Source organism: Oncorhynchus nerka, linkage group LG21 (genome assembly GCF_034236695.1).
Source record: "Oncorhynchus nerka isolate Pitt River linkage group LG21, Oner_Uvic_2.0, whole genome shotgun sequence".
NCBI lineage: Eukaryota > Metazoa > Chordata > Actinopteri > Salmoniformes > Salmonidae > Oncorhynchus > Oncorhynchus nerka.
In genome coordinates, this window is record NC_088416.1 from 17,127,922 (window position 1) to 17,140,962 (window position 13,041).

The 13,041-nt window shown below is 42.2% G+C and overlaps 1 protein-coding gene across 1 annotated transcript in view; it reads left to right on the forward strand.

Annotated features, from left to right (window-relative positions):
- LOC115103980 (heterogeneous nuclear ribonucleoprotein L-like) overlaps positions 1-11,458 on the forward strand; it is a 52,661-nt gene extending 41,203 nt beyond the window's left edge. Inside the window, exons 8-13 of the mRNA XM_029625081.2 lie at positions 1,983-2,203; positions 2,714-2,835; positions 3,948-4,149; positions 4,570-4,627; positions 4,887-4,985; positions 9,912-11,458. Coding sequence (XP_029480941.1) covers positions 1,983-2,203; positions 2,714-2,835; positions 3,948-4,149; positions 4,570-4,627; positions 4,887-4,985; positions 9,912-9,967 — 758 coding nt within the window. The 3' untranslated portion in view covers positions 9,968-11,458. The remainder of the gene's footprint in view (positions 1-1,982; positions 2,204-2,713; positions 2,836-3,947; positions 4,150-4,569; positions 4,628-4,886; positions 4,986-9,911) is intronic.
- Positions 11,459-13,041: the final 1,583 nt, after the last annotated feature.

Genomic DNA, 13,041 nt, shown 5'->3' on the forward strand with positions numbered 1-13,041 from the left:
AAGTGTGCTTATGTTTGTGTAACGAGGAAGTTGGGAAAAATTGCAACTTTTGACTATTTCTGTTCTAGCGATCGATGACAACAGAGTACGCTGCCCAACTTTATGTAATTAGAAAGAGGAGATTATCCTGATTCAAATGGTGTCCGATTTGAAAAAATCCAAATATGGACATTGTGAGATTTCTGGCGAAATATACCAGCATGCCTCTCCATAGGAAAACAATGGGGGGAGTTCAGCGTTCCAAGGGCAAACGGTATTTCAGAGCTAGCGTTTGATGACAATGGAGTACGCTGCCCAGCCTTACATAATTAGAAAGAGGAGATTCTCATGATTCAAATTGTGTCCAATTTGAAAAAATCCAAATATACACATTGCAAGATATTTGGCAAAATATACATACATACCTACATTTCCCTATAGGAAGCAATGGGACGACTTCAGAGTTCCATGAGTCATTTATTGTTGTTGTTTACATTTGAACTATCAGCAAGGTGGGCAGGTCTCATTGCCAACCATAGCAAAGCAGGCATTGTGACGTAGAACAATAGGCAATATTGTTCTACGTCACAACAATAGGGAATAGAACATTCGGAAGGCAAGTTGGTGCCATGGTGCTCAATAGAACAATAGGACCTGGCAGGGTGAAAAATGCCCTAAAATAAGGCCTGTTTTTTCGTGATTACTTCAAAACTACGGCAAGCAGCTGGGACATATGGTAAAATTATGAAACTGGGCTCCACGTTGGATGCAATTAACTCATTTTTATCAGAAAAAAGGATTACAAAAAAAGCATAAAAATGTAATTGTGTCCAGCACACACGCACACACACACACACACGCACGCACGCACGCACGCACGCACACACACACACACACACACACACACACACACACACACACACACACACTCCCTCTCTTTATCCCTCTCATTCTGACTCATCTCTCTTTCTCTGTCTCTCACTCCCTCTCTCAGCATCACTCTCGATCCCTCTCTTTCAGTCTCCTTATCTTTCTCTTATTCCACCTTTCTTTCTCCCAGTATCTCCCTTTCTCTCTATCCCTCTCTGACTCATCATCTCTTTCTCAGAATCTCTCTTTATCATTCATTCATTCATTCATCTGTCTCACCACGTCTACAATATCTCTTTTCTTTCCCATCCCTCTCTTAATCCATCCATCCATCCATCTCTCTCTCTATGTGACTGTCATCGTGCATCTGGGCTTTGGGTATCCTGTAATTAAGCTCCAACACCCACAGACACTTACATCTGAAGGAGGTGGTGGAGGTTGGATGGATGGATGGATGGAAAAACAGGGGGGAAGGGGTGGTCTCTACATATGTGTGTGTGTCATACAGTCATTGGTGTGCGTTAGTGTGTATATGTGTGTCAGGAGTTTGGAAAGAGCATAATGATGTGATGTGAGCGGCCGCTCTTGAAGGCACTTGGTAATTAGCCAGATCTGCAGGGGAAACGGGGTGCAGTGGTGTAGAAAATGGTCTAGGACTTTTTTAGTACTTCTGGAATTGTTTATCCTACTTCATGGGGGGCTGGGAGCTGAGGGGGGAAGTTTGCACTGTCATCTCAACCATCCCCAATAAGGTCATCCTATGTCTGTGACAGCTTTTTCTTGTTCTTTCTTTCTCTATCTCTCTCTCTCTTTCTCTCTGCCCCCCTCTGTCTCTCTCTGCCCCCTCTGTCTCTCCCTTTCTCACACACTCTTTCTCTCACTCTATTTCTTTCTCTCCCTCACTTTCTATCTCTTCCCTTCTCTATTTTTTGTCTCTCTCCCTCTTCCTCTCTCTTTCTATCTCTCTCTCTCTCTCTTTCTCCCCCTATCTCTCTCCATCTCTCTCTATCCCCCTACCCTCATTCCCCTTTCTATTTCTCACTTTCTCTCAGTCTTATTCTCTCCTTCTCACTCTCTCTCTCTCTCTCTCTCTCTCTCTCTCTCTCTCTCTCTCTCTCTCTCCCTCTCTCCAGGGTCACACTGCCCCCTGCTGCCCCTGCCCAGCAATAACAGGTACAAGAGGAGCTCTCCCCATGACGCCCAGGAGGTGGTTGCCTACCCCCTGCCCCAGACCTCCTCCTATATGGGCCATGCCTCCAGCTCGTCGGTCGCCATGGTTAGCGGCCTGCACCCAGCCAAGATGAACTGCACCCGCATCTTCAACCTCTTCTGCCTGTATGGGAATATTGAGAAGGTCAGTGTCGGCGTCTGTTTTCTCACGAGATGAAAGCTAAAGCTACTGCGATTTAAAAAACATCATTAATTTCAAAGTTATAAAATGGATGTATCAATCCTGGATTTCATCTTTAAATGAGAGGGCTGAGGGCAATAGAGTGACAGCTAGTGTGACTAGGGGGTGGATGCAATCAAGTTGCCATGGCAATCTTTATGCTGTAGCTTTGGTTACAGAATTACTGCCAGCAACCTACCACTGTGAGGGGAGTACCTACCAGTTTGATTCAATTAAACCTTGACCTGTAATATGTTTTAGAGTGAGACTTATTCCATTTGGTCTCTGTATTAACGTGGATAAAAACAAAAGTGTGCTTAGTGATTAGTTGACTAATTTAATCAAGTGTGTACTCGAAGAGAAGACATTAGTAGGGGTAATACAAAACTAACCCAAGGTCAGCGTCACCTAGTAGAATATCAGAAGGTCTGTACGGATTCACAGTGATGCCATTCGGTCTTATTTACGCCCCAGGTGAAGTTTATGAAGAGTGTCCCGGGCACCGCACTGGTAGAGATGGGAGATGAGTACGCTGTGGACCGATCCATCACACACCTCAACAGCATCAAGGTGTTCAGCAAGAGGCTCAACGTCTGGTGAGGAGGCTACATGTTTCACCTTTGACCCCAACTCCCTGAACCCTAGCTTGATGAGGGTGACATTCATCTTTCCTCGATTCCTCACGTCCTCTCTCCTTGCCTCCTTCTCAAAAGCACCTTGGATCTTCTCCTCAAATGCGTTTTGAGAAGGAGGCAGGAAGAGAGGACACAATGCCATCCTTTGAAAGAGAAAGCTATTACCGTCATCATTATCATCAATTTGTTGCTTAGCAAGTTTTGGTTTTGGGAATCTTCAAAGTGCTAGGAAAAAAGCACAGTGGAGGTGCACAAAGGCCTTATTCGTCTCGACAGCGTTGGCTGTTTAAAGGCTCTGTGTGGGTTGCGTTGAGTCGTCCTATTGAATTGGCAGCCTCCATCCATCAGAATAATGAATTGCCTAAGCTGCTAGATCCAGACGAGTCTTTCCTTCAGCTCCGCTGGGATTCAACCCCGCCGCAAGGAATTCAAACAGCATTTCATTATGTTGGCGGACGGTCCACCAGTTACTGACTGCATACCCAATCTGAAGACATTGCTGCAACATATGGGGCGTTGTTTGTAACATGCTATATGTTGTGAAAGAGATGGATGTCGTGGCATGAAATACATATTTTTCTATAGCATGCTATAAACCATGCCCCAAATAGTATAGCATGTTACAATACAAACAATTGCCCGAATAATTATAGCATGTTAAAAATGGCGCTGCCATAGCCATCTCTAGGCCTCTGAATGAGAGACTGCATAGCATTGAAAAACTTAAAGGGCATAAATCCCCTTCAACCCGTTGGGAGTTAGTCTCGCAGCACTAAGCCGATACCTACCTAACCTCTCGCTCCCCTCGGCCCTTGAGAGCCAATTTGTTATTAGATGGTCAAGACAGATTTTTTTAATGTTTACTCTTCCTGTCCCTATCTGTACCTTGACCTCATGAATGCATAAACCCCATTTAATGTGCTTCCTTTTTGTTCACCCACTATAGGAGGAAACATAGAATTACATATAGATTATCTATGGCTGCAAATCTAGCAGCTGTGTTCCTCTCCCATCTAAATATATATCTATTCATCCCTCCCCCCTTCCTTTCCTTGATCTTTCCCTCCCTCCAGTGTGTCCAAGCAGCACGCGGTCATCCCCAGTCAGGTGTTTGAGCTGGAGGACGGCAGCAGCAGCTACAAGGACTTTGCCATGACCCGGAACAACCGCTTCAGCAGCGTGGGCCAGGCGTCCAAGAACATCATCCAGCCGCCCGCCGCTGTGCTGCACTTCTACAATGTCCCGCCCTGCATCACTGAGGACGAGCTGCAGAGGGTGGGTGTGGAGGGGAGGGAAGGGGGGAAGGGGTGGCTGTTTAGGCTGGATTGGTGACTGATGTCTTGAGAGGTGGGAGGTGGGGGTAAGGAGAGGTTGAACCCTTTCTATAGTGGAATTAAAAGTTTGGATGACCCTGATAATGGGTAGCAGGAGACACCTGCCTATAGGGTAGAGAAGACACAAGCAAGTGGGGAGATTGTTTATTAAAATGTTAAGAACTGTCATTCAAATCTTTGCAATATGTCAAGTTATTTGGCACCAGACAGACAATAACCTGTAAATGGCCTGTAAGAAGCCTATTTCTTGTCCAGTGTTGAGATTCATATAATAACATCGCCATCTAGTGGATAATATATACAACACACTGAATGAAGCAATGTTGACGCAATAGCTGAACCTTTTCTGTTGTGTGCTTAGTTATGTACAGAGCATGATGTTCCCGGTTTCATCAAGTTCAAAGTCTTTGATGCAAAACGTAAGTGCTCATTTAATTCATTATGTTGGACTAAATGGACATTATATAACATGAGTCAATTCAGTAGAGGTACTAGTCATAGACATTCAGCTCTGTTTCTAAATAATGTGTCAGCAACAGCTAGGCACCTAGATTATAAATGTAATTAATAAGGAATAATAGAAATAGATAAATATTATTCTACTATGACTGATATGAATAGACCATTATGAATGATTTTCCTATAAATGTTTCTAAATGCTTTCACACTCCCTTCTAGCCAGCTCAAAAACTATCTCAGGCTTATTCGAATTTGACAACAAGACACATGCTGTGGAGGTTCTAACAGTCCTCAACCACCACCAGATCAGAATTCCAAGTAAGTACTGTGTCCTGCTCCGGAGAGAATGACATCAGAATGCTTGCTTCAATAACAGAAAAAAAAGAGCGAGAGATGATGAGAGAATGATAGAAAGAGAATTGGGTCACAAGGCAGTAGGCTGGATTCAAACCTATGCCAACACCACGTGTGCCAGAGACTGCAGCCCTAGAAAACCTCTAGAAAACCCATGCCACCTCCTCTGTCTCTTTTAAGTGACATCTTCGAGACATTTAACATGGTTCTGACTGCAACTATCCACCCCAAAAATTAGCATAATACACATATCCCCATCAAAATCTGTCAGTTTCAGCTAGAGAGATATCAGGTTTTTTGCATTGGATGCATCTCAATCCACCGCGTCCGCCTATGTCGCACTTCCGCATCTGCAATGAAAGGTGACAGAGCTAGAGCGGTGTTTGTCAGAACATGAGACATCCCAAAAATCTGTCTTCTCACAAAATGTACATGTCAGTGTTTGCACTAGGATGCCCATAGGCCTCAAAATACTCGTCTGAAGGTCCCCGGTACCAGTTGAAAAAATGTATGGAAGAGCACAAGGCGAGACCCAGATGCAGACACAGAAGGCAGATGGTTGGAGTCTTAGATGTTTATTGATCCAAAAAGGGGGTAGGCAAAAGGTCAAAACCAGTTCAGAGTCCAGGAGGTACAGAGTGGCAGGCAGGCTCGAGGTCAAGACAGGCAGAATGGTCAGGTAGGCGGGTACAGAGTCCAGAACAGGCCAGGGTCAAAACCGGGAGGACTAGAAAAAAGAGAATAGAAAAGGCAGGCGCTGGGGGAAAACACGCTGGTTGACTTGGACATACAAGACGAACTGGCACAGAGAGACAGGAAACACAGGGATAAATACACTGGCACAGAGAGACAGGAAACACAGGGATACATACAGTGGTACAGAGAGACAGGAAACACAGGGGTACATACACTGGCACAGAGAGACAGGAAACACAGGGATACATACAGTGGCACAGAGAGACAGGAAACACAGGGATAAATACACTGGGGAAAACAAGTGACACCTGGAGGGGGTGGAGACAATAACGAGGACAGGTGAAACAGATCAGGGTGTGACAAGTACTGTATATGGAGACTGTTTAAAGCCAAAAATATGGGGTTAAATACATGTCAAAATAAAAATAAATGTTTCCTGATATTTCTTATATCTTTCAGATGTAGGAGAGACATTTTAGAAAAAAAACGTTATTTTTATATTTTGGGGGGGACTGTCTGTTGTTCCATGTAGTGAATCTGTTAATAAATACGTTTGAATGGGCATTATGGCCCAAAATAGTTTTCATCAAATATATATAGCAATATTTATTTGGGATACTTCAAGGGGTCATAAAATACTAAATCAATAGCTAAATGATTCTTGGTAATGACCTTCATAAAACGAATACATATAGCTTAGTAGAACCCCCCCAGTTTAGACAGGGCTTAAACTTTTTAGTGCCAAAAATAAGAGGTTAAATACATATTTAAAAAAAAAAAATTATATATATATATATAAACGTTTCCTGATCTCTCTTATATCTTTCAGATATAGGAGAGACATCAGAACAAACATCCTTTTGATATTTTGTTGGGACGATCTGTGTAGTGAATCTGTTATTCAATGCGTTTGTATGGTCTAATAGCAGTAAGGCCTCAAAAACAATTAGACATGAAGGGGTCCTAAAATCATAAATCAAATAGCTAAATGATCCTTGGTATGACAATTCCATATAACTTAGCTTAGTGGGAACCCCTCCCCCCTTATCAGTTAACAAAACAACTATACTACCTAAGCATAATGTTAATAATCAATAGCACAGTCTGATTGCATAGAACCCCCCCCAAAAAAAGTATAAGATAGTTGAAATGTATATGTTAACATTAATTCTGATACTGTAGGCCACATCTAAGGCTGTGTTTAGACACTAATTGGTATTTTGACCAATCACATCAGATTTTTTCACCAGATCTTTTTCAGAGCTCATTCGATTGCCAAAAAGACCAAATAGTGAGAAAACATTTTTGGGGGGGAATTTGGCTGCTCGTCTAAACGCAGTCTAAGTGACTTTCATTGTAAACCATTGTTTTTTCACTCAGATTTGAACCTTATAGAGGACATCATGTTGGAGGAAGTATCACTAGCCTGTAGCATGGAGTAAAGCTAGGTAGTAATGCTAGCTTGTGCATGTCATTAAGAGGTGCTTATCTTCACTCCATGCGACAGGCTGCATTACACTTCTTTTGAGGGGTTTCCCTAATAAAACTCCAACAGTAGGTTGGTGGAAAGTAGGCTGAATAATAAACTGCATTTATCAATCAGACTCCATTATTATGTGAATAAATTCAATAGACTGTCTGGAGGATCTAGCACGATGGTGAATCATTGCATCACCGACTCAGTATGACTATAATGAACATGTGTCTATCTTGCACCGTTATGCAATTACTAAGAGGCTAGATACAAATAGCTAGTCCTCGCGACCGATGTTCTAGCATTCATTTATTGAGGCAAGCAGCTCAGGGATGTCAAGTTGGTACCCAAGCATGTGCTATGTGTTTAGTGTAATTAACAACGATCAAATGAAAGGCAAATAGTCAATCAAATAATTACTCTGTAAAACGAGGAATGCATTTACTCAATTCAACTAATACAATGTATTAGTCATGAAATAATTGACACTCAAACATTACAGTGTACATGAAATACATGATACATTACAGAATGACACAGAGTAAATGATTATCACCAATAGGCTAAGACTTAACGTGGTTACACATGTCGTCAGTTCAGAATAATCTCGAAGAGAAAAAAAACTATGTGTGTCTGATACACATAGGAGCTTGGTAGCAAGTTCTCAAAGTATGCGCGAATTCACTCCCCTCTTAACCAAATTCAAGCGGGAACGTACCCCAACCTGAATTAACACTTCTTAACACTTTGCTAGTGAAAACAAAAGGTAGGAACAACACACCCAGATTCTTATTTAATCAACTCTAATCAATGTTAATTTTATGACCGTTAAACAGGAATGTGCCTGATAACCCATTAACCCAATATAAAAAATGTTGTCTCTTTTTTTTATTTAACCATTATTTAACAAGGCAAGTCAGTTAAGAACAAGTTCTTACTTACAATGACGGCCTACCCCGGCCAAACCCTAACCCGGACGACGCTGGGCCAATTGTGCACCGCCCTATTGGACTCCTAATCACAGCCGGTTGTGATACAGCTTGGAATCAAACCAGGGTCTGTAGTGACACCTCTAGCACTGAGATGCAGTGCCTTTAGACCTCTGCGCCACTCGGGAGCCGTCCAGTTACTTTAAAAATACAGAAAACATCAAATGCAATAAGACTTATCAAAATGGGCAGCTCTTTATAAGCTCTTGAAACAAACCAAACACTACAATTTAATTCACACAGTAACAGTTGTCACTCCTCTCCTGGTATCAGTGACCCCAGGACGTCTGTGGAAACGTTTCATCCTGGAGATTGCCACGGTGAAGGTGTGGCTCTCTCTTGTGAGATGCAAATATAAATCCGGACAATGCCAGATAGAATCAACATGCCAGGCTAGCCGCTAGACGCCTCTTCCTCACTGGCCTTCATCGTTCACATTTGTACACTTTCTCTATTTATCGACTACAATACAAGTTAAATACATTTTTGTTTTATTCTTCCCTTGTGTTCCTCCCCTACACTGCAGTTATTCACCTTCACACTGGCTGACAACACAAACAAAAGCCAATTGACAAAACAAAAATGGAATCCCCCCCCAAACACCTCCATTATGTTCTTTCATTATTTGTTTTTGTGGCAGAGGAGGAACATTGCAGGAGAAAGCTTTGTTTTCTCTAATAATAATGGCTTTCATACAGAGAGCCTCACGCCATAGTCTCTTAGTGGGTGGCAGGCCTAAGTTCCCAGTTAGCTGAAAAAAGTCTGAATACAGAATATAAGGAGTAACCCCTTGAGGCAACACAACACACACACAAACACTCACTCCATCATTTGCTCACTCACACATAATATTCAAATACATTTATACTGTCTCTGCACAGCCGCACACCTACTCACATGCAAGCTGCTGCTACTCTGTTTATATTATATCCTGTTGCCTTAGTCACCTTACCCCTATACATATCTACCTCCATCACTCCAGTATCCCTGCACATGTAAATATGGTATTGGAACTTACTTTTTAAATATTTCCTGTATATAGTATGCTTCCTTGTACTTGTGCATGTGACATTAAAACTTGATTCTTGAAACATGACTAGTAAATACCAGGCATTCAGTTGAAATGTTGATACATAAAGAGACATGACATATTATAAGCATTATTATAAGACATTATAAAGGCTTGTGAATGCTTATAACAAGTAGTAAGCAATGATACCTGCATGCTACCTCCCCTGTGATCTAGGAAATCTATGGAACAAATGTTGCTACCGAGTGTTTATCAAAGTTAGCCAGATAACTCATTGATCATGTCTCTTTAAAAAAACACTCTGTAACACTTAATAAGTTGTCCTTTTATATGGAGTGAATCTTTCAGAGTCTTTCGCTGGCTAACTTACTGCCTCATGAAATATCCCACCAGGGCATTGCTCAAACTGACTCTAGTGTCAGCACATGATTATTTAGAGCAAATGTTCTCTCTCTCTCTCTCTCTCTCTCTCACACACACACACACACACACACACACACACACACACACACACACACACACACACACACACACACACACACACACACACACACACACACACACACACACACACACACACACACACACACACACACACACACACACCTCAAAGTAAATGTATAGAGTTAAACATGTGTGCAAGTCATGTATTTTTTACCCTCTCCTCATCCCTTCTTCCTATTCTGTCTTTCCATCTGCAGATGGTTCCAACCCTTACACCCTCAAGCTTTGCTTCTCCACTTCCTCACACCTCTGAGACCTGGAAAACCAAGATGGCCGCCACACTAGTTTGCCATCAACAAGGGGAGAAGCGGATAGGGGAGAAAGGAAGAGCACCCAACAAAGGAGAACAAAAGAAACAACGCAAGGGTGGTTAGTCAACACACTTTTTCGGACCTGAGAATGGAAAGGCGGGGTGTTAAAAACACTCAAGATCATTTCTCCCCCTCATATGAACTATTTTAATGGATTTTTTTCTTTTTTCCTTTATTTACAAAAAAAAAACTATTTGAAGGAGCTGCAAGTGGTTGGGCTGACAGAGGGAGAGGAAAGCCCAACTATGCATCCTGGCAGGGCTGCTTACTCTGCACTACAATTGATTTGACATTTCCTGTGCTGACTTGACGAGGGCCGAATTTGACTTCTGTCTTTTTATTGTGTGACCTATTTTAGTGGTCAAAAGACAGTGGCCTACGTTATGTTTTAATTCCTAAGCTGATGTCGATGGCCAGTGGCCAGTTTTACAACTTTCAGACGATTCCCAAAGTTGGACCATGAGAACTGTATACCCAGTTTTTCCACTATATTAGTTTCTTCCTTAGGCGGGATGCAAAAGCCCTCGAAGCAACATCTAGGGCAGCTGGGATAAAAATGACAAATTGAAGCCAATGGAGGGCAAATCATTTTAGGCGGTGGAGGGCTGCTCTAGCTAGGGGAAACACTGGTGGAAACTAGTGGAAATGTGTGTGCCTAACTCTGCAATATAAGAGATTACTCAGTGTTTGTAAATGAACAACCAGTCCATATTATAGTGTACATATATGTGTATAGCAGTTGAGTGGGTGTCCGGGTGCTATGTTAATAAGAGCAGTTCCTCATGGAAAAAAACACAATTTTCCACATGTGAAATCATGTGTTTTTTCTGTAATGGGTGTTTCTACATTTTCTCTGTCGATGGTCCTCTTCTTTGGAGGACCATTTGAATTCAAACTAAAATGAACACTTGAGACTTGTGTCAGAAGTCGGTGTCAGCTTACACTCTGATGGTCAACAGCAACCCGCCATGTCGGTCCCTGGATTTAGGGTTGGGAAACACTGAATCAGAGGGGTGAAATACTCAGCCACTACGACACGTCTGTCTTCTCTCAAGACGACATTTTTTGAAGAGGACATTTGCTTTTCCCAAACTGTTTCAAGAATTCCAAACACTGAAGGTCCATGCGGGTTGTATGTATTTAGTGTTCCCAGTTATACTGTGTCTCCATGTTTGTACTTGGCACACCACGACCACGTCTGAAGAATTCACTGTGAGCATGTGCAGAAATTAAAACATTTGCCAGTCGATACACAAGAAGGTCATTTTATTCCCATTCCAATAGGTGCTTATTCATTTAGAATACTATTATATACCCAGTTCCGGTAACACTTTGCAATAATGTTACCTTTAAGGGGTTATAGTTTATTTAATATTGAATTAAACTTTTATAGAACATTCTATCACTACTAAATGCCATTTGAACAATGAGAACAGTGAGTCTTTTTGAGATTTCTGTTGCTTTGTCATGTTTCATCATACAGAGAGTGAAATTCATCAGTTTAGCAAGGTCAAGGTAGGACTGTCAGTTCCTCATTAGAATTTGGTGTCCTGACGTCTGGGTCACAGGGTTATGGAAAACACTTTTACACTTCAGACTGCTTTAAGTTATGTGTAAGCAATTAAGCAGGCAAATCATATTATGATTACAAGCAAAATTATTTTAGGATATAGTCGTCGTCGAAATTGGTCGCATCTTGGCATCCGGCTGGTCCTCACAGTGAAAAGGTTTGCAAAGCATCTTGCTTGAAAAAGCAATTGCCAAACTATCTGTCTATATACCGTACATTCGGAAAGTATTCAAATACCTTGACTTTTTACACATTTTGATAACGTTACAGCCTTATTCTAAAATTGATTAAATATTTTTTCCCTGGTTCCGGATACCGCTGGAGGAGGTTGTAGCGTTGTAGGTGAGGGAGTTGGAGGGGAAGTAGGGAGACCACTCCTCTCCCATCGGTCCATCCTCTCCATCATCTGATCCATCGCCGATCCGATGCGATGGAGGATGGACGTTTGATGAAGGACACGCTCCTCCACCAATGGAAGAAGGGTGGTCGCTGCTCCTGCTGACTCCATAGTACTATGGTGCTGCAGGGGTCCTGTGTTTTGTGGGTGAATATTTTCCGTTTCAGTGTTTGCACCATTCGGGACTGTTTCGGTTTTCATTTTGATTCTCTTGTTCTTTTTGTATTTTGTATTCATTCTCATTAAAATACATTATGGATACGTACCACGCTGCGCATTGGTCCGATCTCTCCTACTCCTCCTCAGACGAGGACGACGATCGTTACACTAATCACGTTTTTATTTAGTTGAATCAGGGATGCTAGTACTGGAATAGATCCAATATGTGGAATAGTGGCGGGTCTTCAAGCAGAGGTTTGTTAAGCACTGAGGCTGGTACTTTGGGAGAGGTTTGTGAAAAAATGATCTAGAGACCATCCATCTGTATCTCTGCTCTGTATTCAACTATAACCACGGGGACCCATGGTAGTGGCTCCTGCCCGGCTGTCCCTCTGGTCTTGGGATCTTGAGGAGATGTGCGTGGGGTAAACACAGCTGTGTCCCGAAAAGACCAAACCCACTCTGCATGTCTGTGTGCTTCAGTGATGCATGAAAAGCAACCTTCTGGCCTCCCTTATTTCCCTCTCTTCACTTTTTCACACTTCCCTGGCTGTAGCAATCCCTGTTTTTCTCACCAGGGTCATATTCACTAGGCACAAATGGAAGCCATCAGACTGAAATCCGATGCAACACATTTAGCTATATTTTGCACTAATGTATATGACCCAGCTGTGGGAGCCTGAGATTGGAAGATCTGTCTCTAAATGAACCTCAACCAAATATTGTCGTTGACAGCACTAGGCCTTTGTACATTTCTAAAATTATAATTATTATAAGGCCTAGTGCCAAAATTATTATTTTTTTTTTACACTTGCCCTGGCACTAGGAAGTTAGCAGCAGTCATGGGGAGCAGGTCGATTCGCATTCCAGTGCTGGTTTTTGAGTTATAT